At 39.1% G+C, this 27329-nt stretch overlaps 1 protein-coding gene across 1 annotated transcript; it reads left to right on the forward strand.

Annotated features, from left to right (window-relative positions):
• Window positions 1–9543: 9543 nt before the first annotated feature.
• On the forward strand, window positions 9544–26693 carry LOC118229727 (apolipoprotein B-100-like). Its single transcript, XM_035422008.1, has 26 exons — window positions 9544–9692; window positions 10344–10388; window positions 11130–11242; window positions 11789–11934; window positions 12253–12400; window positions 12687–12839; window positions 13306–13430; window positions 13631–13716; window positions 13925–14375; window positions 14571–14688; window positions 15213–15359; window positions 15472–15683; window positions 15806–16034; window positions 16174–16353; window positions 16493–16696; window positions 17028–17195; window positions 17300–17505; window positions 17622–17804; window positions 17907–18037; window positions 18155–18356; window positions 18462–18634; window positions 18789–18964; window positions 19138–19250; window positions 19386–19759; window positions 20243–25041; window positions 25232–26693. The coding sequence occupies exons 1-26, from the start codon at window positions 9638–9640 to the stop codon at window positions 26393–26395; spliced, it is 10101 nt and encodes a 3366-aa protein (XP_035277899.1). The 5' UTR covers window positions 9544–9637; the 3' UTR covers window positions 26396–26693.
• Window positions 26694–27329: the final 636 nt, after the last annotated feature.

Here is a 27329-nt window from a genome sequence, read left to right on the forward strand (position 1 = left end):
TCACATTAGAAATAAACTGTAGGACAATTAGTGAGAGTGTACGTTTATTTTCTAGGAGCAGTAACGTAAATAAGGTATTACAAATTTGCACTATTAGCACTTTTTGCCAACCCGCATCCATGGATTTATTAGTGGCATTGGTGTCACTTTTTTGCCATTATGACTGTTTTGTGTTCTGCATATCGGTCGAATTTATCCATTCATTTCAGCTTTTTTCCTCAGGTGAGACATACCCTGCTTGCATATGGTTCATGTTGTAAGGGAAGGCAAGTTTATTTCTGTTGTACCTTTCAAACACAGTGGCAATTCAAAGTGCTTTAGGTCGAAAAATACGCAAATGACAACGTCAGGCTGACGCACTGCAAAAGTCCGGCTCAGTTGCACATACTCAATATCCGTGTGGAGGTTATAAACCCGAATCCTCAAGGGGGCGATCCAGGACAGTTGCAAATGACTGAGCGGAAGAAAGCTCCCAATTGAAGAAGACGGCTTCATCCTGTTGTCATCTGCTATAATGCCTCTCACTGCGATGCATGACACTGCAGCTCGTGCTTGCGTTGCATTAAGAATTTCAGGTCCCACATTATAGAACGCAGCTATGCGTGAAATCGACTTTGTATAGCTCGAAGTGTCTGCGTTCGCATACTTACGTAGGCATAAAAGACAATAGAGTTAAAACACAATATGTACATAAAATGAAAGAAAAAAGGAAATAAATGAGGACATAAGGGAAAGAAAAAAATAAAATACGTACTGCTATAGGCTCATTATTGCAGACATCGCCACGTTCATCGGAATGCACACAGAGCTCACTTAACAAGTTGATTATCACTTTACCGGTTAAGCCTGTTTGCAGTTGTAAGATTTTGTCAAACCAGCTAACACAAAGAAACCCTGGGTATGTTAAGCTTCTGTTGTAGTGCGCCCCCAGAGTTAACACTGCCAGCTGCTTGTGGCCAGGTAAAGCTAAACCAAGAGAGCCAGTGCAGTCTGGCTCCCATTGTTCCGTCCAATCTTGAGTGGTGCGCTAGATGGCAGCAGTGAGCAACGCATAATTATTCAGAGAGTATTAATTTCTTGCAACAGGGGAATATTGTATACTGTAAACTGCGGAGATACATCAGAATTTTCCCCCTCACTGTCCTCTGCACCTGAGCTCTACTGCAGGCAAGAGTAAATTATTTATATTACCACTTGAACGCTTACATTGAAGGCTAAACTTTGTTTAGCCTGAGTGATGGGCTGAGAGATGGGGGGACTGGTTTAGGTGGACTGCAGATCCTAAGGCAGGGGCATATTTTCAATTTCAAAGGTGGGGGGATACAAGGGTGTCGTGAGTTTGGGTGTTGGGGGGACGTTATATTATTGCTAGCTTTTTTGATTAGCATGAGAACTTTTAGCTTAAATTAATAAAGGTTAATTGGGTGTGATGATGTCACCTCGCCTTCCCTTTACAACATATAGTGAATGGAAGTGGATGTTACAAATGTTAATGATGCAAAAATTGAGTTTTGATAATTGATAAGAGAAGACATCAATCTATTATTACTTAATCATACTAGAGCAGTGGTTTCTAACCCTGATCCTGGAGAGCTACAGGTTCTGCTGGGTTTCATAGTGACTCTGCAGTTCATGAATCAATTAGAGCAGCTGATTACACAGTTAACTCAACTCACCTGGTGTCTTGGGTCTCAATTGGATGCTGGTTTTAAGGTGAAAACAAAAACCAGCAGACCCTGTAGCTCTCCAGGACCAGGGTTGTAGCCCACTGCACTAGACCCCTGATCCAGCTAAAATAAACGAAATTTATTTAAAATTAATAAAAGCAACGGTAAAGTATGCACAATAAAATGCTTCTTATTTATCTGAATTTCACTTCTCTCATCCCTGCCTCTCTACATTCAATTTCTGCTTCCTAATCGCCACCTGATGGGATCGCTGTTTCTGCTTAGCTTCTGCATAGCTAGCTCGCTTATTTTATTTAAACTTTATTTAGACTGGAAAAGCACAATGAAACCAAAGTCTCTTTTGACAGTAGTGTATCACGCATATTACAGTACCACCTAAATTATTTCAAGTAACATGGCCCTATATCGATCAATTAAGATGGAATGGTTAACTGAATCAAAGGCCGTAGAAAGGTCAATAAAAGGGATAGCACAGTCTTGTTTATTGTCAAGGGCTTGTACTATGTCATTAATTACTGCTGAGGCTGCAGTAATTGTACTATGACCAGACCTGAAACCAGATTGCACATTACTGAGTGTACTGTTGTCATGTAAGAACTGCTTGATCTCAGTGTTCACCAGGGATTCAAATATTTCTGCCAGAATAGGCAGTTTTTAAATGGGACGATAACTATTTAGATCTGAGGGATCACCACAGAGAACAACAAGAGGAGCCTATGGGCTGCCTTCTAAGCAATGGGAAGAGTGCGTGAGACAGAATAAAATATGCGTTTGGGAATCCGCAATAAAAGGAGCAGGAATATTCGGAAGCCTACGGACTAGCAGATCAGGATCAGATGATTTTCTATGATTTATATTTCATAATTCTTCAAGAACATGAGCAGCAGAAATAGGACTAAAAGAAAAAGCCTCAGTTATAACTGAATGCAGGCCAAATAATTCCTGGGGACCCCATAATTTGATGGCTGAAAATAAGACCAGCAGATATAAAATGTTTGTTAAAAATAATGACAATATCATCTTATTAGTTACCGGCTGAGTATCCAACAAATGTTTCTGAGAGAGAAGAGGGGGCATTTGTTGCTGTCAATTTTATGTGCTTCCGGAATTTGGTAAAAATGTTTGGACTATTGGTAAGAGAAGTAATGTGAAACTCGGCTTAACATTTCCTAACCAAGAAAGTGCATTTGTTCCTTAAAAAATTAAAATGGGACCAGTCAGTATGAGAGTCTGGCTGTCTAGCTTTGGCCCAAGCAATATTTCTCTGAAAGGCAATCAATAATAAAATGGAAGGCAATCCAGCATGTGGAAATGATGGACACTATTCCACGCTGCAAAGAATACAGGAGTGATAACATTGATGACAAGCTGTTATTCACTGAGAACACAGCAACAGCTACACATAGCTGCCGAATCTTTCTCTGCAACATCCACTAAATATGCCATTTTGTCAGTAGTACATATGCCATTGGCCAAAGTGCACACAGGTCACATTCTCTTGTCACATCTTCTGTTATACGTTGTGGTGTGAATAAAATTCATATGCGTAGTTTACCAGTACCCTCTTACCTGCAGGAACTGTACCCTCTTACCTGCAATCTGTCATCAAACATCACACTCCTCCTAGCCTCGGCTACCGCAGACTGAAAACACACCTGTTTACTGTACATCTCGGCTGAGCTAATCTTGATCTCCTGGCATTTACACTGCAGTCCATGAGTATTTGAACAGAGACACAATTTTTTGTTGTTTTGGCTATGTACTCCAACACATTGGATTTGAAATTAAACAATGGATATGAGACTGTCAGTTTTAATTTGAGGTTCTTTACATCCATATCAGGGGATCCATTTTAGTAACACAGCACAGTAATACATAGCCCCCCCAATTTAGGGGACCAAAAGTATTTTAACAAATTAACATAATCTTAAATAAAGTCATCAAATTCAGTACTTGGTTGCAAATCCTTTGAAGTGTATGGCTTCCTGAAGTCTCCAACCCATATTTATCACCAGGCGTTCCACTACTGATGCTCAACCTGGCTGCACTGCAGCCATCTTCAATTTGTTTCGGGGGATGTTTGCCTTCACTTGCCTTCAGAAAGTCTTCAGGAAGCTAAATTGGATTCAGGTCGTGTGATTGACTAGCCCAGTTTGAATTTTTGGCCCCGGAAAAGGGACAAAGTGAAGCACCGTCCAATGAGATTTGAGGTATTTGGTTGGTTCTGAGCAGATATGTTTGTACACTTCAGTATTCATCCTGCTGCTGCCATCAGCAGTCTTATCATCAATGAAGACAAGTGAGCCAGTTCTAGTGCCAGCCATACTGTACATGCCCAAACCAGAACACTACAGTTCACCTTCACCATGTTTCATTAATGAGGTGATATGCTTTGGATCATGAGGAGCTCCTTGAGTAGTTCATTTCCTTTTCCACACTTCCCTCTTTCAATCAATCTGGTGAAGGTCACACTCTTAGACCTTCTCTTTATGGTAGTTTACAACACATCTATGCCTACATCCTGGAGAGTGTTCGTACTCTGTTGTGATAGTTGAAATAGGGTTTTTCTCCTAAAGTATTCTTCAGTCATCCACTACAATAGTCTTCCATGGTCTGGCAGGCTGTTTGTTATTGCTGAGATCACCAGTGCATTTTTTCTTTTTAACAATGTACCAAATAGTTGATTTTGACATACCAAATGTTTTGGCTATGTCTATGCTCAGTTTATTCTGATTTCTCAGCCTCATGATGGCCTGTTTTACTGGCATTGACGCATCTGGTCCTCAGGTTGAGAGACAACAGCAACACACTCCCACGTGCAAATGCTGCACCTTTTGTTAGCTTTTCTTTTGCTTGAACTTTTGATGCAACAACACACATCTGGCCAAGAAATAGCTGAACCGCCGATTGTCCAATTGCATTGAGTCCTTAATGTGGGAACTACATATAAAAAGAGCTGAAATTCCTACATGGATCACCCAGCGTGAAAGTAAATATCCTCAAATACAAGCTGAAAGTCTGTACTTTAACCTCATCGTCATTGTTTCATTAGGTTGCTGTATGAATGCACTTTATGGAAGTCGCTATTGAGAAGAGTGTCTGCTGAATGACTGAATGCAAATTTTAATTCAGATTAAATACAACGGCCAATAGGTAATGAAAAATAAAGATTGGATTGGAACTGGACGTTATTGTCAGATGAAAATTGATCTTTTTAGCTGATATTCTCTACAGCTGCTGCAGAAGTTGCAACTTTACTATTGTTGGCATAATCAACGTTTATGTATGATTTCCTGAAAACTGAAAACTAGACCCAATCAACAAATGCTTCATACATAAATCCTAAGGTTTGTGTCTGAATTCATGAATTTACTGAGAAAAACCAAATAAACTGGATCGATTGTTGTAGAAGATTAACTTTTTGCTGGGTGGTTCTTAAACCTTTGTGTTGTCTGTTCCCCAAAAAGGTCACTGCCCTATCATGGCTTCTCTTAATAATACACAGCTGTAAGCAAATAAACTAAACAACATGCTCAGGTTATAAAGCTAATTTGGGGTTAGTCTCCAATATTATGAATGGATTCAATGTGCTTAACAGATAGTATAATACTATGCAATATTGTTAATCTCAGCCAATTTAAGACAATATGAATTAAGACAATTTCAATTTTAATCATTCTCTCAATATTAAGTGATACGACTTATGTCTTAAAACACATTTCAAATGCTAATACTGTATATGTATCAGTTAAATATTTAATTATAGTGCATCTTGATAATTATCAAGGATTAAAATAGCAAATCACTTTTTCTAAGAATACTGCAGAGCTTAATTAGTAATTAATACATTGTAAAGTCTGGGAGGAGAGAAGCAGACTGACAGAGTATATTATGTTACAAAAATGTCTAAATGCGCTATCAAATTTGCGCATATCACTTATCACTTTTTTACCATCTATGAGGAGTTGATAGTTACAACTTTCACAGCCTCTTTAGTATGGGTGATAATGTTATGACTTCTATAATTTACTTTTCTGCGTAAAGCTGTTGAGAGATCTGTGTTTTACAACTTAAAAGCCGTCTACTTTTCAACAATAGTGCATTGAAAGTGGGCACAAAATTTGCAATTCTGGGAGAAGATCTTCTGGCTAAGCAAAAATTTTTTAACACAATAGACAGTATCCTTAAAAAATACTGAATACGTTTAAAAAGAAGGTTTGTTGAATAATGTTGTCGGGTTCGTGACCAGCATGACAGCAACAAAAAGCCTATTTTTTCGACTTGTGCAAAGTCATTGAAGCCTGGCGGCTTTCATATTATTTAAGGTAAAAACTTTTCCTTCCCAGCTAAACAGGAGCATGCCCAAAAGGTCCGAGATCCGTGTCAGTATGAGTTATGTTTCATGTGGAGATATGTTCCAGGAGACAACAATAAAAAATTGCTGAAATATTTGTAATTGGGGTAGATATAAATGGTTTTAATTAGACTTAAGAAGATATTAGTATTAGCATTTTGTGAATGATTAGCACCATGTTGAAAATGATTGCTTTCTCAAGATATTCATTCACAAATGCTTCAAAATGATTGGCTTGTACCGGTCATGTTTCTTAACAAAACAAACTTTGCTTTGCTTTATCAAAATTAGTACAAGGGTCATGTGTGCCAATGTTTGGTATTGGACAAATGGTGTTGCAGTTGATGGCTTCTAACTAGTAAAAATAAAATGTATTATCTCACAGAACTTGCATTGAATTATAAAAATTACTTGAATTTTGTTGAATAAAGACTAAAATCAACAATGATTTACTTTTCAATCATCAACTTTTGAAAGAAAACACACAGACACAAATCTGTTGTAGTGAAAAGTTGGAATATTTACAAATTATTTTTACTTGTCCGTATGGCGTCAAACTGACAAGATAATGCCATCTCCATGAACTTTGTGTCTCTTGTTTAGTTGCCTTTCATGTCCTGCATTCCTTCTCACCACACCTGCAGATATGATAAGCGGATTTTAACATGCCAACACAGCTTTCATACCGTATGGAGACTCCTCAAAGATGTCTGTTATTCAAAAGTTTAAATTCCCATGGATAGCATGCTTTAGAAGAAAGTGGTGGTTGTTTGGTGCCTGCTCTAAACTATACTTGGTTGTAAGGTTGTAAGTTCCACTGAGGTACATTTGTGCCAAAAAAAATTATTTGTGTGCATTTGTGTATGTGTGTAAGGATAGAGACCTCACAGTTGTTTGTTGAATATGCAGTGTTCTTAATAAAAAGTAATGGAACCTGATCTGAGCATAAAGTCTTATAAAACTACTTGAGAATAAATTATGTTGCACCTCTGCTGTCCTTTGTCTATCCCTGACGTTTTCTTTCTACATAATACTTGCTACAACTGTTTTAACTGCAAAGCAAAGCCATATGAACAGAAAGGAATATAATGCCAAAGTCTGTGCAATAATATAATAATGCTTTTATTGTAACAACTGTCTGTACGTACTGAATTCCAATGTAGACATGTTAGTTGCCCCCCACCCCTCACCCCCAAAGAAAAGGCTTATGTCATCAAGACTGATATTGAGTTTTCTTTCTTCTATAACAAGATAGGACACATTCCTCTTTGCCCTAAATATTAGTGCAACCCTTTCCCCAATTATTTGTTTTTCCAAAAATTAGTTGATACACTTTATTTATTTCCCCACAACTTGGAAAACTGCATTCCTCAACCAAGTGCCAAAGACATGTCCTATTAAAATAGTGCTTGCCCCAGCTATAAAAATATCTCATGGCTACACAATTTCTCAACTTTTATATCTATTCAATATATTAATCAGTTAGGTTGATTATCTGAAAATTAAGCACTAGTGTAGCTTCTATGGAATTAATACAAAATTCCATTACATTCCATAATACATAATCCACATAGATGTAAATTAACGCATCTTCCACCCCTTCAAAAACTTTATGACATACAAATTTAATTCACATTGTGCCATATAGAAAAAAAATAAAACTGCAGGTTAATATTGAAGTAAAATCTGATTTACCTGTTTGTTATCGGATTAATTGTTGGAGAGACCAAGTAACAAGAGATCATAACATCATTTCTGTGTGTAATCTTCCTAGCAAATTTCAAGATATTCCTTCTCCATATCAACTTACGGCACAGTCACATGATACTGTCAATTTATGGAGTTGTGTGAACAACTGAGTCTAAGAAACAATAGCCTAGAGAACCTGAAAATGAACTGAGATGATGTGTACTGGAACGTCCTGAAATCATTTGACAATATAGTCCCTACAGTCATTTGATATTATGCTCCCTGCAACATATACTTACTGAACAGTCATTTTTGACAATGGGTCTTTACTTAAAACATAATCATAAATGCACAATCTAAAATAAAATACATTTAATGGTGATGTAGCCTATTACTGTGAAAGTTCATTGTATTTTGTCCTAGGTCTATGTCATGGACATAGAAGACATGTAATGGACATCCAGAAGACATGTAACTTCTTATTGGTGATTTGTTGCAAAGGCCTAATTGGGAAATTGTTAGAAGTTTAAAAAAAGTGCAAAATGCAGAATTTCACAATTAAATGCATTTTGATGAAAGAAATAATTAAATGAATTTAACTAAAGAAAAGCATAAGTGTAGAAAATAAATTATCAAGTAAAAACTCAAGTAAAAAAAATATATTTATTACTTTTATTTCATTATTTTTCAGTGAACTATAGTTGTTTTTTCAACTTTGTTTTTTTACCAATTCATGTTGCTAGATATTTATAGTGGTAGTTAAGATTAAGTACTTTGGTCAAGAGTACAATGTTAGTGTCCCACCTGCAAATTGACCCAGCAACCTTAAGATTACATATCCTGTTTCTTAACCTCTACACCATATTGCCATCACCTGTTACAGCATTGAATGCAATCATAAATTGCATAAAGGACAGCATGCACAAGAAGAACTGTCCCTAATATCATTGATATAATCAATCATTTGGATACTTCTGTGAAATGGCTCTACAAAGTTACTGCATAACAAGCTTGTGGTGCTTTTTCATATACAAAACAAGTTCAAAATAAAGGGTTACAACTCAACAAAGCCAGCACATATCAATTGCAGGGTTCCCCAAACATAAAATAATGTTTTAAGTGATTTTTATTACATACATATTAACAATAGGGGATTCCTCCAAAACATAAAATATGACAGATACAAGCAGGTTCACTCTCTACATCTACACACACACACACACACAAGAAAGTGCATGTGCACACACACACGCACACACATACACTCAAAGGAGTCATTCCGAACAGCATAAACATCAAAAGAAGTAAAGTGAAGAGAAAGAAGTAAGAAGGCAATTTTTCACAACATGAAATAAATCTTTACATTTTTCTGTTTTTTTTACTCCAGCCTCATTTGCAATCCTCTTTTTATTCAGTGGTCAATAAAACATTTCTTTCCAAAAAGGAAGATATATTCATGTGATGTTAAAATGTTCTCCAGCAAAGTGTACCAATGAATTGAAAAAAAAAAAAACACACACTGGAATTTAAAGGAGTTCTCTATATCCAGACCAGTTCATGTAAATAGCAACGTATACCAACCACAACATTATGATTTTATTTTAATGGAGGAAGAATGTAATTGAAATTCAATCAGAGTCAAGAAAAAAGATAGTCCACTACAATCAGAGAGTCCCATCAAGTCCAGTGCTGACTATCATTTCTTAGTAGTGTTTATGATACTTTATTTATGTTGCCTTTGTCCTGCCACACAGACGGTCTGACCTTTGGAGCTGCAGCAGGACTTTTGCAACTTGGAAGGGCTGGACTGGCTGAGGTATAAAAGACAGGAGCATTAGGCGTGGAATCAGTCTTGACTCAAAGAAGGCTCGTTAAACCAGAGGAACAGAGCTTCATCGAACCCACCATGGGGGACACAAAGCTCTGCCTTTTGCTCCTTCTGTGCACCTATGCCTTTGCCCGTAAGTACCTGGATGCCTGGCCTCAGTTCACGAAGTTTTTTTGCTTGACTGAATGACTTAGTTTCAAAAGCAAGGACAATTTAATATATATATATATATATATATATATATATATATATATATATATATAAATATTAAAATATATTCAAAATTTCAGAAAGCCAGAGCTGTTTTCCTACATTGTAAGCTTCATTGTGTAAGCTTAAAATTTAAGTTTGTTACAGCTATATTTTTTAGGTTTTCTCAGCTGAAAAATTTTAGGTTCACTCAAATGAAGTAAAACTTTTAGGCTTGTCCAATGAAGCATTTTGTCAGTGTATTTTGTTGATGAAGGTGAATAATTATTTACTTGAACAAATGACCCGGGGAAGAGATTTTCTATTTATTTTTATGAATGTTGCCTGATTAGATTTAGAAACAATATTGTAAGATGTTTTGTAGACAGCAAGCCAAAGGATACAAAAGTTGGCCTGGCCTGTGATGAAAATGCATCATATATGAATGTTACCATACAAGCTTTCTGTGCTTTAAGTCAAAATGACAACATGATACTAATCTTTACACAATTCTGCATTTTCAGTGTTTTATCACCTATGCAAACATTCTTAGGAAACCTTGCTGGATAAATCAATATGTTCATTTCCCTTTCAGAAGAAGGCATCAGCAGTGCTGAGGACCAATCTCCAACATGCTTATGTAAGTCTGCATTTTTTTTAGTTCAGCCATATTCAAGATTAGAATGTTAACTTCAAAATATATACTTAACATTGTGCCCTCTATTGTAATGTACCATGTACCACAGTATCCTTTGTCATACGCCCATCTGTTGCAATATGAGTGCAAAGCATTGCATATGCATTTTTTGTGTTTAATATTATAGCACTGCTAGCAGTTTATTTCTAATTGAAAATAAATCTTTTGGTAAGAAATAAAAATGACAACATAGTAAACAAATTACTGTACTGTAAGTATTATACTGATGCTGTTATTCACCTACTTTGTGTAGTCAGTGGTAATTTGAGGACAGACTAGGTATTATGCAACATATCATGTTGCTGTTGAATGGAGGTGGGAGTCCAGTGCTGGTGGCTCAATGATAAATGAGCTATGGACTTCGTCTCCCCACATCACCTACACGCTGTGTTGCACAACTTTTGTGTTTGGCACCCTATTTTTCGTTCCAAATTATCACTTACACCAGTTGACTTTTGGACCCTTTCTGGCAGGTATAACGTCCATGCCCAAGCTTCTAGTTCCCTGAGTCAACATTATCTATTAGATCACAATCAATACAATTCCAGAGTCCAGATCCACTTATCAAACCATATCAGCCCCAGATTATAGGCATTTCAACATCCCTTAACCCTAATGTTCCACTCATATAAATCTGTTTCTCTTAGGCCTCTTCCTTATGTATATTTGTGTTCTATTTTGAAGTGGCAACAAGGTTTAAGAGCTTTGAGAAATATGTGTACCAGTACGAGGCTGAGAACCTGAACGGAGTGAATGGAGCATCTGACCTCAAGAATGGCCCCAAAGTTACCTGTAAGGTAGGTGTGAGGACTCTAGGCCTAATTTTCTCTCAGTCTGTTCCCTTATCTGTATTGCATGTAACAAAGACCAACAAAGAAAGCAGTTAGGGGGCCTCATGAACATGTAACAAGGAAAACCAAAAACTTAAAAACTGGTCATTTGATAATTACATGAAATAAGCATCACTCATTTGCAGTTTACTTAAAACTTGATTGCATTTAATTTGTTGGCATTATTTTACCATATCTTCACATGAAAAACATTATAACAAAATGGATTAGGTTACATTTAATGTTTGATTGCAAGAAAGAGTTTGTTTAGTTAATTATTACATTATCCTGTTAGGCACACAAAGGTTAGAAAGATTATGCAATAAAAAGCTGGATGCAGTTCAGTACAGAGAATGAGCTTCTAATCGATGCTCTTCATATAAATAAATATTTATTTAAAAAGCAATAAGTTAAAGATGGATTAAGGAGAATTCGACTGTACGGTCTTAGCCTCCCCTCTTTAAAGCCTGATGAAGAACGGCATTTTGCTAAGTCCTTCTCTTTCTCCCGCAGGTGGAGATCGATGTGCCTCAGACATGCAGCTACATTGTGCGCACCCCCGAGTGCACGCTGAGCGAGGTGTCCGACGTCGACCCCGCGGGGCTGCTTGTGTACGGACCTGCTGCTGGAGCTGATGCTTTCAAAGCTGCAATGGCAAAGTACGTACACCATTCAGTACTCAAAGGCCCGTAACTTCACAATATCCCATAATCCATCTGTCCGCATGCCCAAGACCAAAGGTGCAGCACATAAAGAAGACAGGTTCAATCTAGGAAAAACACACTTTCATTCATTATGAAAATAACGACATAAAAATACTGACGGAAATGTAAGAAGAATCTCTGGGGAGACTCACAGCCCAAAATTTAGCCAAATCTTTTGTAATTTTGAAGCATAAAGTACTCACTTTGTCTTTATAATGACATCATATGGAAACGGGTTTGGAAAGACTGACATCACTTGTCTCACTTTTCCAGGAATACACTGAAGTTGACTGTGGAAGGAGAATCCAAGGTCAGCCTGTTCCCTGAAGAGGATGAGCCCATCAACATCCTCAACATCAAGAGAGGAATCATCTCTGCCCTCTTGGTGCCCGTGTTAGAGGAGGAGAGCAACAAAAACATGGTAGGAGTCCATTAAAAATGAATTCCTCAAATACATCATGCACTGTTAACCAAATCCAACAACAGTACTTCTATAATCAATCTGCAAAGAAAGAAAAATTGGATTGGATATCCTGGATATAAGCAATGGTGAAGCTTATAAAACTAGACCAGTTACTTGAAATTCTTGAGAAATACGGAATGTTGACAGAAAATGTGACATTGTGAAAAGTGATTACATAGTTTAGTAATGTGTCAGTATAATGTGTCTTTGGAACTTGCTGACCGCTTTTTCCCCCCTCCTATAGGCCACTCTGCATGGCATGTGCAAGACCGACTTTGCTGTCAACACGAGGGAGGATATTGCCACCGATGTCACAGTCACAAGAGACCTGTCCAGTTGCGATGGTTTCAGTGCCAAGAAAGACTTTGCCAGCCCCCTGGCACTCATCTCCGGCCTGGTAAGACCTACAGTTGATAGGAAATGACTGAGAAGCAGGTTCCTGCACTTCCTGCACATTCACTTGCACAAAAACATCCCATGCCAGATTATTTGGAAAAAGTGCAGTTGATTAATACAAATTATGGTCAGAAGAGCAGTTTGAAATTTGTTAACAGATTGGAATGGTAGTGGCAATCATAGGGTTTCAATATCAAGGCCTTGGATACAGGAGGTATGGTGTAAAGGAATGCAGCATTCTCGTCACTTTTAAGAATTCAAATAATTCCAAGAAGAAGGGATAGTACAGTGTAATTGAATTCTGGCCGGTGTCAGCTTTATATCACAGAAATGATAGCAACGGGGGGATTGATGAGCATCATAATGCATAAGATTTAGGGTGTTTGGCTTCAGACCCACCAATTATTGCTCAAGTATGTCATCTGTAAAAATGGAATAACATTGTGTCCTTGTCTCCCTGTGTGTAGCACATTCCTCTCTCCAAACTGATAAGCAGCACTCAGACCTGCAACTACAAGTTTGACAACACAAAGAAGCACATGACTGAGGGTATCTGCACTGAGAAGCACATCTTTCTGCCTTTCTCTCACCAGTAAGTCCCACACTCACCAGCAGTTATCCCAAGCTCTCTGTGCAAGTGCATGAATGCAGTTCCCTTCTGCGTTTTCCTCACAGTTCCCCTATATCCACGGCTGTATATCTGAGTGCATGTCTATGCTCAGCTTACATATAGGATTCTAGCTGTTATTAGTGCCAGCTTTTAATTCCTTTTCTCCTGTTCTGTCTTCTCAGAGGGGAGTATGGAATTTCAACCCTGGTTAGACAGACCTTGACCCTACTAGAGACAAGCAAGATCAATGACAGAGTCTTCGACCACAGTAAGTCTTTTTTTTCATCTAAAGAAGTAGCAATGATATGAGTGAATTCTGAATAAAGGCTTAAAATAGTTGGCACCTACAAACCTGGCATGTTTATATGCAGTGGTTCCATTTCCAGACAACTTCTCTGAAGTGCCAACCAGAATACACTTTTGTATTAAATCTAGTGTACACGGAATAACGCACCCCTTTGTTTATCTTGGTGCAGATGAGGCTAACCTGAAGGCCCTGCATATGGAGGCTGTTGAAGATAAGTCCCCTGCTCAAACTAAGGATGTTATTCTGGCCACTCTGAGGGAACTAAGCACCCTGTCTCAGACACAGCAAGGGAAACAGAGGGCACACCTCTTCCAGAAGCTGGTGACAGAGATCCGAGGGCTGAAGAGTGAGACACTGACCCCAGCTGTCCCAGAGATGGTGGAGGTGTCAGGCCCCCTGACTTGGCAGGCTTTGGCCCAGTGTGGAACACCCGAATGCAGTAGCGCCATCCTGCAGATCCTGCGCACCATGGACAAAAGTGCTGTGGAGGTTGATGCTGCTGTTTACGCAATGGGGCTCCTGTCCAACCCAAACAACCAACTTGTCCAAGACATGTTGAACATGGCAAAGTACAAACAGAGCAAGCCTATTTTGTACACCCTGAGCAACATTGTTAAAAGGCAAGTCAATGCTTTGTATTTGAATCCCGACGGTCCTGTTTTAATATTTCCTAATTGAGTATGAGCTCACTTATAAGCATAACATGTTCACTGTGGGCGACAGTAAAGGAGATATTAGCCAGATAGTGTCAGCTTTGGAAACTATAGATTTTCAATGGTTGCCCTTATTATTGTTCACTTTTTGTCCATTACCAGATTCTACCAGGCTGAGGGCAAACTCACCCCTGAGATCATTGAAGTAGCTCAGTTCATGGCTTCCTTACTGGGCAGTGACTGTGCAGGTGACAAGGACCAAATATTCCTAGCCTTGAGGGTATGTATCCAGTAACTCTAAAAGGAATAGATGTTATTACTCATGCTTTTTGTGGTAATTGCATATCAAATAGGGCTTGATTAGTTTTATGGTTTAAATTGAATGCTTTAAGAATTATGTGGACAAAACTGACACTTTAATACAATTACAATCAAATGTTCAATAGACATCACAGGCAAAGCCTTTGCAATTAACAGTGTGAGTTTTAGGCAAGGTAAACATTTATATGCCTGCAAAAACTGTCTTTAAATATAGATTTTAAAAGATTGATAACTCATAATGGCAGGCTGACTTGCGCAAATGAAAAGTATCTGCACATGTATATTTTGACTGGTTTTGAAATCACAAAGGTCCAGATTGCAAGACTTTTAGGAATGCTATTTGTAATATGTGTATATTTTGCTCTAGGTGTTTCTACTATCATTATTTATTTATTTTTTTGGTGAATTTTCCTTTTAACTGCTCTTGACAATTTTGGTCTTGCCCTTTCTCGGATGTTAAAACCGTGAACAATTTTTTTGTAGGTTGTTGGTAATATGGGGAAAGCTATGGAGGCTGCTGATCCTGAAGTGAAATCCACTCTCCTCAAATGCATGAGACAGCCTGCAACCACACTATCTGTCCAGCAGGCTGCCATCCAAGCCTTCAGACAGATGACAGTCACTGGAGAGGTAACCATACTTGCTTTCTTCTTCCACATGTAACCAGAACCAACAGAACACAGAATCAATTTTCCCAGATGGAAGCATGCTTAACAATTAATGTTTTTTTCCCCCCTTAAAGGTGCGGGCTAACCTCCAAAAGGTATTCCAGTACAATAAGGGTGCTGTGCAAAAGCGACTTGCTGCCTACCTGATCTTGATGAAGAACCCTGAGGTATCTGACCTGGAGTTGGTGAAGAAAACCCTCAATCAAGAGCAAAATATGCAGGTCAAGAATTTTGTGGCCTCTCACATCTACAATATCGTCAACTCAAAGGATGCTGGAACAGAAGAGTAAGTACACGCAACATGGGCATGCATGTGGAGAAAATCAGAACTTCACCCACTTTCCTGTATTTTCTTGCCAATCCATGATCATTCCTTTTCAATTTCTATGCTCCTCTATCTCCTGATAGGTTAAGAACCAAGATCATGGATGTTATGCAGGACCAAGAGATTTCCACTCACTTCGATTTCAACAAGTTCTCTCGCAACTACAAAATGGACACTTCTGTATCAATGCAAGACCCTATGAAGGCCAGTGTGCAAGGAAATATGATCTTTGACCCCACAGGCTACATGCCGAAAGAGGTGATGTTGGAGACTACACTGAAAGCCTTTGGATACAACCTAGACATGTTGGAGGTATGAATAAAGTCCACACATAATTTACCAAAACAAAGGCTATAGGTTATATTGTCGTTTTGTGCAATGTGGCTTCTTTCCTATTATTGATATACTGTAACTTCTATCCCATACAATCTGAAACTATTTTCATGTGAAGGTTGGAATGGAAGGAAAGGGGTTCGAGCCAACCATTGAGGCTCTGTTTGGAGAGAACGGCTTTTTCCCTGATACCATCTCAAAGGCCATGTACTGGGCTGAGGACAAGATGCCAAGCAAAGTCAAGCAAGTTCTGAACAACTGGATTGATCCAGAGGGGAATGGGAGAATGAAGAGACAGGTATATAAAAACAAAACATTGTTTTTTTAATTCCCAGCATATTATTTTGTAGCACGAACTACAAATCAGCTTCATTTAGCCTATAGTCTATGTCGGAAGAATTTTTACATCTCGTTACTCAGTCATCTGTTCTCTCAAGGTTCCAGAGAACATCATGAGGGAAATTGCACACAATGCCAACAAGCTTGTGAAGGAGCTGCAGTCCCAGGATTCCCCAGAGGCTACAGCCTACTTGAGGATCATGGGAGCTGAGCTTGGATATATGAAGGCTAGTGATCTGAAAAGCCTGGCCCAGTCTGGAACTGTATATGCTGAGATGCTTACCAGGATGATGCCATCCAAGGTAGAAATACTGTTCTGTGCTACTATATAATTCTTCTCTGTGTCAGCTGTTCTTTGACATAACTGTAACCCTTGAATGTCTTCACACTGAACATTCACTTAAACTAGAACGATGATACTAACCATTGCAAATGACTCTGTATACTGTAAAGCAAGTCTATTTTAAAATATGTTATTTACTTTTAAGATGCAAGAACATTCATTTCTATACAGTGGTAATATGAACTTCCATTTCATACTGTTTATGTACTATTAAAAACAATTATCTTGTATGTACAGATTCCAGATTCCACTTTACAACATAACTGCATTTATTCTTTTGTTTATTTCAGTTCTTGAAATCCCTGATATCTAGTACAGACAATGAGTTCTTTGTCCACTACATCTTTATGGACAATGAATTTTCACTGCCAACTTCATCTGGCTTGCCTCTGAAAGTTTCTCTATCTGGAACTGTTGCCCCCGGAGCCAAAGGAGGGCTACACATCTCACCCAGCATGGTTAGTATCTGTACTGTTCCTAAGACACTCAGAAACTTTTATCTATAAAGTATTGTGAAATGTTGTTAAGGAATGTACTCAATATGCTTTGTCTTTTCCCACAGCATGAATTGTCTTTCATGCCTTCCATTGGAGTGGAATTTGTGACACATATGGGAGTAAATTTCCCTGAGTTTGTAGCATCTGGCATTGAGATGCACACCAGTATCTTCCATGAAAGCGCCCTCAATGCTAAGTTAACAATGGCTGACAACCAGATCAAGCTGACTATACCAGCCCCTCAGGGTAGCACTCAACTTCTTGGTATCAGGTAGGCCTCAGTTCTATGATGTAACATTATTATAAAACAAGTCTATTTATTCTGTTTATCAAATGATTAAATAAAAATAATTCTTGGGTCGTTTTTGTGTCTTGCTCCGATCACAGCAACAGCCTGTTCTCTGTAACCACTGGTCAGACTAAGAAGGTGCCTACGATGGCAGAGGGCAGAACTGACTCTGCGAAATGCAGCCCTCTCTTCACTGGTGTACAGTACTGTACCACTCTTCGTTACTCTGATGCATCCTCCACCAATTCTGCTCCCTACTTTCCTCTAACTGGAGAGACTGAGTAAGCACTACACTTCAAGATAATTAGTTATATGATGTTTGAATTTTTGACACAGCAAACTAACCAGTCAAGGTATTTAACTGAAAGTGAATGTTCCTCTAGATTTACTGTGGACATCAAACCCACTGGTGATGTAACTGAATACACTGCCACCATTGCTTATGAACTCCTCAAGGAGGGAAAAGATGGACGGCAAAAAGTGGATGCTCTGAAGATGATTCTGAAGGCAGAGGGTATAAGCAAATACTCAAATGAAAATAATTACAATAATATTTATTTAAATAATCAAATACATGAATATGTGTATTACTTTGTCATCAGTGACTAACCCCTGGCTCTTTTGGTCACAGGTGCACAACCTACTGAGGCTGTGGGCACTATTAAGTACAATCGGAACAAGAATATGCTCACCACTGAGATCCAGATCCCTGATTATGATGTAGAAGCTGGAATCAGACTTGGTGTCTCTGATAGGGATAGCAAAGGGAAGAAGATCACCTTTGACATCATCAACAAGAACATCCCCCAGCTGTCTCTTGTCTGCCGTGCTAAGTATGCAAAAACATCCTCCAAGTGGTTTCTTTAGCAACCCAGTTTTTCATATACTGTACGTGGTACCAATGAACCAGATCACATTCAAATGCTCCCTCTCTGCAGACTTGAGGCTTCAACAGATGGTATGCTTCAGGTCCAGATGACAATCCCCTCACTCAAGACTGATGCCACTGTCACTGCAACCCTGCAAAATGCTGAGGGGTTGACCCTGGGGCTTGAAAGCATAATCAATATTCCTGAGACTTCCTCCCAAGAGAAAGTCACATTCAGATATGGTACATGCCTCAATTGCTATTAATTTTTCCCAACATGAAATAAAGGTTTCTTTGTGTTTTTATGACGGTTTAAATAGGGGCTGTTAACAACTGTAGTTCAATCACTTTGGAATACCCATGTATGGGTAGTGAAAGAATTTAATCTCTTTTGCAGATGAAAACAAGGTTGAGGTTGAATTCAAGTCAGACATGAGCTCTGAGATTCAGAAGCTCTTCCCATATACAGAGGACTACCACAGGATGCTTCAGCAGTTCATTGATGATATCCTGGACCAAAAAGTGGCTAAGACTGACATGAACATTCGCCACATCTACTCCAAATCCCTTGAGGTAAACATGCCTATCACTTATCTTCTTAATTTATTGTACTTTAATTTGACATTTTTGGTAGATTCTTAAATCTATTTCAAATTTACACCTGTAATGTCCTGATTTCTTCCATCTTGTTCAAATTATGTTATGAATGCTATATTTGAGATAAAATTGACATTATCGTTTTATAGGCTGGTAACATCTGGCTGGACAAAATTGCTGCTGATGTCCCTTATGTTGAGAACCTGAGAAACATCCCAGACATCACTCTGCCTTCTGTACCAGAGAAACTGTTCTTGAAATCGTAATTATAAGTTTTATATTCTTTCTGAAATGACATGATTGGGTGTGAAGGACATTTTCTGACTCACATTTCTTAGTTAATTTGGGAATGTATTAAGTCCATATTATTCACATTCATGTATCTTCTCCCTGACAGAGAGACCATGTTCCGGTACCAGTTTAACAAGGATCGCTTCTCCATTACTCTGCCTCTGCCTCTGGGTGGTCAGTCCTCCACTGACCTTAACATCCCTTCCACCATGACTATCCCTCGCTTGTCTGTGCCAAAGATTGGATTGGAAATTCCCTCCAGAGAGATCAGCATCCCCACCTTCTCCATACCCCCCAGCTATGAGCTCCAATTGCCTCTCATTGGAATGGCTGAAGTGTCTGCCAAGCTGAATAGTAACTTCTATAACTGGGAAGGTTCAGTCTCTGGTGGCAACAATACAGTGGACACCCCCAGCTATATTGCTAAGTACCAGATCATGGCTGATTCCCCCTTGGATCTCCTGTCTTATAGGACAGAAGGTAAACTTTTTTCTTCTTAAACATCCTGAATGTAAATATAATATTGTCAAATAGATTTGTGGCTAATGCTCTATCTCAATTTTTTTTTTAAATATGATACAGGGTATCACAAAATAAAACTATCACTTAATATTTGAATCAGATGATTTAAGGTCAATTTAACACAATAGTTATTAGTTATGTAATTCAATATTAATTCAATTCAATAGGGTGGCAGTGTAGTATAATGGCTAAGGAGTTGGTCTTGTAACCTAAAGATTGCAGGTTCGTCAGTGGTAGGTCACTGCCATCGTACTTTTGAGCAAGGTACTTAACCTGCATTGCTCCAGTATAATTGGATACAATGTAAGTCGGCTGCTAAATGTATTTATGCCAATTTTGCAAAATCCACATTTAAATTGATATGAGAGAATGTAATCCTACTGATTTTATCTTCATTAATACCTGAATATAGTTTTTGATTCCCTTTATGTTTTCAAATAGGAACTGCACAGATCAGCGAAACCACTGAATCTATGAAGACCCTTGTTAACGGCTCACTGAACCACAAGTTTGTTGATGCAAGCTTCAGTTTCAAAGAGTCCATGACCATTACAGATAGACAGATGGCAACAGGTGACTACAAGATTGAAGCCTCCAGCCCTCTGGGTCTTTCATCATCCTTGTACCTGACAACCCAGATTTCATTTACTGGAGAAGAAATAGCTGGAGATGCTAACTTGGATGGAGCTATCAAACTGGGTAGCCTTCCTGCCAGCACCTCATACACCCAGTCATATGTCATCAACCTAAATCGGAGAGACGCAAGAGGACAGTCAACATTGAGAGCAGACACTCCTTGGGTAGAAATCCTCAATAATATTAAGGGAACCTATGCTAATGAAGAGCTATCCGTGGAGTCATCCACTAACATGAACAATAAATATCTGAAGCATGTGACAAAGGTTGACATCAACTACAAGGATTCCAGAGTCTCCCTGAAGTCTGACAGTGAGACCAATGTAATTAGCACAACAATCCGTAACCAAGTTGAATTTGCTGCCTCTGCAGAAAGTGCCAGCATCAGAATAGAGTCCCGGGCTGAAAATTCACCAAACCGTGCCTACTCTCTGCTTTCTGGCTCACTGAATGCCCACAGCCTTGAGATCAACACTGATGCCTCCATCAACTTCAAAGACCACCAAGGCTCCCACAAAGCTACTCTGATGATCAACAGTGATGGCCTATCTACTAGTGGTACTACTACTCTGCAGTGCAGTTCACTAACATTTGAGAATGTCTTCAATGGGGGAGTTGGCGGCTCTGGAGCTACTATGTCTCTGAGTTCCAAAGGAACAGTTCTGCAGCACAGTGCTGACGTCAGTGTAGAAGGGAAAATTGGAGGCTCTGAAGCTTACCTGAAAAGTGTGCTCAAAGGCATACTCTTTGATGCTGAGTCTAAGAACACAATGGAACTCAAAATGGACCAAGAGGGTCTTACTTTCTCCAACAATCTGATTGGCTCACTACGTGAAATGAAGACTGAAAACACTCTAGGTCTTGCCCTCAATTTCTGGACACTGACCTTCAAATCCAAGATTGACAACGTCATTAGTGACAGCACTTTCTACAAGCAGGATATCGCAGTTGACCTGAAGCCCTTAATCACTTCGGTGAATGTGAACAATGATCTTAAAATAATGGATGTTCATTTAACAAATAATGGTCTGTTCAAGCTTGAGCCCTATAAGATGGACCTGACTAGCAGTCTGAGTGGAGCCTTTAGAGAAGAACAGATCAGACACATGTATGAAATAGGCTATGCTGATGGGGAAGGTAAAGTTAAGTGCAGCACCACCGGCAAAATCCTAGGAACTCAGGTGTCCCACAACACAGACTTGGTGGTCTCTGGACTCTCCTCCAAATTGAAAAGTGGGATTAAGCTGAACTCCAAATCCCTCCGTCTAGATAGTTTGTATGAAATAGCTGCTGCCCCATTTGACCTCAGTATCGATGGCATCCTGAACTCTGATGGCGATGTGGACCTGTATGGAAAACATACTGGTCAGTTGTACAGCAAGGTCCTTTTGAAGGCAGAACCACTGTCTGTGACCTACACACATGATTGCAGAGGATCCACGACCCACAAACTGGACACAGGTGCTTCAACTGAGACAAGCTTTGTAAGTAAAATGGATGGTGTAATGAATCTCCAAGAACAGAAGGCAGAATGGGGTGTGAAGTCCACGCTAAACAAGCATGAATACAAGCACAAGATCAACACTTTCAACAACCTTAACATAATTGGTATTGAGCTCTCTGGAACGATTCTGACAGACATTCTAAACAAACCTGCAAGTGAGAACCAAGAATTCACTATCTCTGGTTTCTTCAAGTATGACAAGAACAATGAGGGTCACATCATCAACCTACCTTTCATTGAGAACATTCCTGTAATTTTTGAGCAGCTAAAAACAACAATCGTGAATCTTAAGGACAAGAGCATTACCTGGTTGCAGGACCTTGATGTCAAACATAGAATCAGTGCTAGGATCCAAGAGAAAGCAAGTGAACTGAAAGAGGTTCTTGACAGTTTTGACATAACTTTGTTTTTCGAGGATCTGAGAAATTTTATCTCCACCATCAATATTGAAGATAAGATGGAAAAGCTCATAGCTCAAATTCCCACCGATAAAATCATCAGATTAATTGACTCCCTAAAAGAGATAATCATTAAGAGCATAGAAGAACTTCACATTACAGGAAAGATCAATGCTGTCCATATAAAAGTAAAAGAGCTACTTGAGAAGTATGAGATTGAAAAGACAGTTGAGGCTATTATGGAGGGATCTTCACAACTTATTAAGAAATACAAAATCACTGAAAAAATGCAATCAGTCATTGATTTTCTGAAATCCACTGACTTTCAAGGAAAATTTGAAAAGGTTAGGAAAGAACTGAATGAGGTGATAAATCAACTGAAAGCAATTGACTTCAAGAAAATGATTGGTGATTTTAATGAGTTCCTTAGCAGGATTGTAAAGAAAATTGAGTCATTTGATTACAAATCATTTGTGGATGAAGTGAGACAAAAAATCAAAACCCCTGCTTTTGGCAAGCTCTATGGTGAGTTCAGGATCAGCTCTCCTCAGTACAATCTCAGGACACATGCAGAGCTCAAGAACTCAACAACCACCCCAATGAAGCCACAGGTCACAGCTTCCTTCACTTCTGAAGCTAAAACAAATGTTGACCTTCTTGCCTATTCTCTGGACGCTACGGCACTCCTTGCTGCCCCTCGAATGGAACGTCTTGTCATCAGTGAATCTTTGAAGGTTACCCACACAGCTTTCTCAGTTGAGCACCAGAGTTCAGCTACCTTTTATAGTACATCAGTTTCTGCCTCAGCCAAGACCATTGCTAAGGCCACAACTGAGCCCTATACTGCAGACCTCACCAACAGTGTATCATTTGTTTTCAATGACGGCATTTTTGCATCTCTGGACACCACCTACAACCACAATTTGAACATGCCACTTGTTGACATCTCCAGTCAAGCTGCTGCAACCCACAAAGCTACCATGAAACTTGAATCTAGTGTAATCACAGTTAACATTGGAAACAAAGGTAATGGAAAGTGGTCCTTTTTGGAATACTCTGATGAAGGAACCCACCAGAGCGACCTGGAGCTCACCATTGATGTCAATACTGCTAAGCTAACTTTTACAAGTGACACAGACAGTCAGTCTCTGAAAATGAAACAGACTGTGAAGGCTGAATCTGCCATGCTCAGCTATGTCACTCTTGATGCCCAAGCTGAAACTAAAACACCTTTCATCAAGAGCAGTGTCATTGCCCTAAATGGGAAGCTTCAGGTGAAGGACTTGAAAATTGAACTCATTGCTTCCCATGATACTGAACTAGTCAGTGGAATTGAAGGGACTCTGTCCAACACAATAAACTTTTTGGTCCAGCCCTTTGAGCTTGTTCTTGACTGCAAAAACAAGGCAAATGGAAAGATAATACTGCCATTCAAATTAAGTGGTAAGATCAACCTTCAGAATGATTACAATGTGGCCTTGAACTCTGAAGTGCAGCAAATCAGATGGGTGAGTCAGGGAAGATTCAACCAATACAAGTATTCTCACCGCTTTACAATGGATAACAACAAAAATGTCATTGCACTCTACACAACAATGAATGGTGAAGCTAATCTTGACTTGCTGAATATTCCAATCACCATACCTGAGATGACTGTGCCATTAATCGATATGAAAACCCCACCTGTAGAAGAATTTTCTCTTTGGGAAGATACTGGCTTGAAGAGTCTCCTGGCAACCACCCAGCAGTCATTTGACCTAAATTTCAAGCTTCAGTATCAAAAGAACCCTGAAATGTACAATATTAACATCAACATGGAGCCAGTCTACAAAGCCATCGATGTGAGTGCAAAGATAATAAATCAAAACTTTGTGCTTGGAAGAGACATTGCAGTTGCCCTGGTGACTTCTTCATACATCCAAGCCAAAGAACAGTATGAAAAATTCAAGATTGATACTTCCAATTCATTGCATAGGAGCTTCACAATTCCTGGATATACTGTTCCCCTGTTAAACATTGATGTCGCTCCTTTCACAGCTGAGTTGCCAGCATTGAGTTTTGTGATCCCCAAAGAGATCCGCACACCCAGCTTCAAAGTGCCAATAGTAGGTTTTGCAGTTCCATCGTACATCCTTGTACTGCCTATAATTCAGCTGCCAGTCATCCACGTACCCGCAACACTGAACGAGCTGACCCTACCTAGTCTCACTCTGCCAACAATTCAAAACAGAATCATGATCCCTGCCATGGGTAATATGACCTATGAATTCTCTTTCAAATCTGCAGTACTCACTCTGAATTCCAATGCTGGTCTTTACAATCATGATGACATTGTGGCTCAGTTTGGAGTTACTTCAACCTCTGTCTTTGAAGTCCTCAAAAGCAAACTTGATGGGACATCCACACTAACAATGAAGAGAGGTTTGAAACTGGTTACTACTATGTCCCTGGAGCACACAAATGTTCAGGGCAATCATGAAAGCACCATCGCCCTGAACCCTAAGGGCATGGAAACCGTAATGGAAAATGCTGGCAAGATCATGCTGCCCACTAAGACCCTTGAATTTGATCAGAAATTAACAGGAAATTCCAAGGATGGCATCTCAGCTTCCATCTTCTCTCCATCTACTGGATTCCTTGGATTCCAGCTGCAGAAGAAGACCCAGTCCCAGGTGTATGGAAGACTGTTCGGACGCTACTTAGTAAGGAATCTTAATTTATTGAAAAAAAAAAAAAGTATTTTGTTCATATTTAGTAATTACTGCTGAAAAGTAAATAAGTCATTAGTGTACTATTATGTAGTGTAGGTTTCACAATTTATCAATCTGCTCAATGTCTTGTTTGACTTTGTTTTGACTTCTATTTTAATGTAATTTCTTTTATTTTCCACAGTCTGCACCCGAGAATGATGTGGAGATACTCACTGTGAAAGCATCTCTCAAACATCCAGAAAAACTGAACTTACAGACTTCCTGGAACACAGAGGTTCCCTATGAGATGCTCCTGGGGCTGAAGGAGAGGGTTCCTGATATTACTGCTGCCCTGGACCTCAAAGATACTGTCTCTAACACTATTGAGAGAGTATACAGTGAGATTCCCAGAACAGTAACCACGCTGCAGAACGGAATTGAGCAGATCAAGGACCAGAGCAAGATAATGTACAAAACAGCTGCTGACAGCTTTGCTGACACAAACCTACAGGAAATGAGCAGACAAATTTCAAACTATGCCAGGCAAATCATAAACCAGTACCAGAATAGCATAAAAGTAGTTCTGGATGCTATAATACAATTTCTGAAGGAGACCCAATTCCAGCTGCCTGGAATTGCCGAGAAGCTCAGAGGGGTTGAGATCTACCAAAAGGCAAGTCACTTTGTAGCCATGGTGATTGAAGATGCCATACAGGAAATTCCTACATTTGTTGCCTTCCACACTAATACCTTAATTAAATTAGTTGAGGACACTGAGATTACACTACCAGGTTCCAATCATGTAATTAACGGTAAAGAAATTGTTTATGACCTGAAATCCATCATGGAAAAAGCCCAGGTCCAAATTATCACAATGGTGAGGAGTCTTCAGGCTGTCAGCCTAGAGGACATGCTGGAGAGACTGAAGGATCTGCTTCTTTACTCTGGCAAAATAGCTGATGATTTCATCACCTCCCTAATGTCACAGAATCTTGATAATCTCTCAGCCTGGGGCAACGGCATCTATTCTGATGCTGTAAATTCTCAAGTCCTGAGTGACATATCTGTGTGGCTGAAGGACGTCGGGGCATCTGCTGGAGAAAAGCTAGTCTTCGCCAAAACTAAACTCCAAGAGGTCTACTCCATGATGACCATGGAGAAGCTGAATGCCATTCTTCAGTCCTGGATTGATGTGCTTGTAAAACGTTTCAACTCATTTAATAATGAAATCACTGAGCTTCTGAAGCAGATTTCCCAAAATGTGCAGCCCTACATGAGAGTGAGTGACAAAAAAATAGACATTGACATTCCTCTTCCCTTTGCTTGGAAATCCTCCAAAGCTATGCCCACAGAGGACAAACAATGAGTTTTACAAACACTACCATCTGAGTGGAGAAAGTTGCTTATCAAAATAAAAACCAGCTAAGTTGCGATGTGAACACTTTTTATTTACTCTTAACAATTTTCAGCATGTATTTAAACCAGTTATAGTCACCTGCATCTAGTTGAAGCTGCCATTGTTTGTTGTGTAAATGACTAATTAATTTTAATAACTAGTATAAAAAAATAACAATTCCTTATTGTGTCTTTGTTCCATTTATGTATGTTCCATTGAAGAGCCAACAAATTAAGGGTATGAATAAAGACCAGCTGCACTGCAGAAAGTATGATGACTCTTTTTTGAAACATGTCTTATGTTTCTAAATTACAAAATGCCATATTATTTTAACACATAGAGGTTTCTGTGAAAAGATATCTTAATGAACCAAAATGATGCTTCCATTGCTGTACTGTAATATTGGTATACAACACCACACACATTTTTCTACAGTCATTCAAGTAACATTATTATTATTATTATTATTATTATTATTATTATTATTATTATTATTATTATTATTATTATTATCCATCCACCCATTATCTACACCCACTTATTCCTGGTCAGGGTTGTGGGGGGTGCAGGAACCTATCCCAGCATGTATTGGGTGAGAGGTAGGAAGACACCCTGGACAGGTCACCAAACTATCGCAGGCAGACAAACCATTCACTCACACACTCATACCTATTGGCAATTTAGAGTCTCAAGTTAGCCTACCTGCATGTCTTTGGACTGTGGGAGGAAACCTGGAGGAAACCCACAGGGAGAACACGCAAACTGTGCACAGAAAGGCTCGGGCCGAGATTTGGACCTAGGACCTACTTGCTGTGAGGCGACAGTGCTACCCACTGCACCACTGTGCCGTCCATCATTATTATTATTATTATTATTATTATTATTATACAACATCCTTAAAACT

The sequence above is a fragment of the Anguilla anguilla genome, chromosome 6, assembly GCF_013347855.1.
Source record: "Anguilla anguilla isolate fAngAng1 chromosome 6, fAngAng1.pri, whole genome shotgun sequence".
Lineage (NCBI taxonomy): Eukaryota > Metazoa > Chordata > Actinopteri > Anguilliformes > Anguillidae > Anguilla > Anguilla anguilla.

Excerpts from the sequence above, each read along its gene's own strand:
- LOC118229727 (XM_035422008.1), top strand. The coding sequence starts at position 9,638 with ATGGGGGACACAAAGCTCTGCCTTTTGCTCCTTCTGTGCACCTATGCC. Across the intron at positions 16,697-17,027 it reads CCAGGATGATGCCATCCAAG|TTCTTGAAATCCCTGATATC; the intron begins GTAGAAATACTG and ends TGTTTATTTCAG. Across the intron at positions 19,760-20,242 it reads CCTGTCTTATAGGACAGAAG|GAACTGCACAGATCAGCGAA; the intron begins GTAAACTTTTTT and ends GTTTTCAAATAG.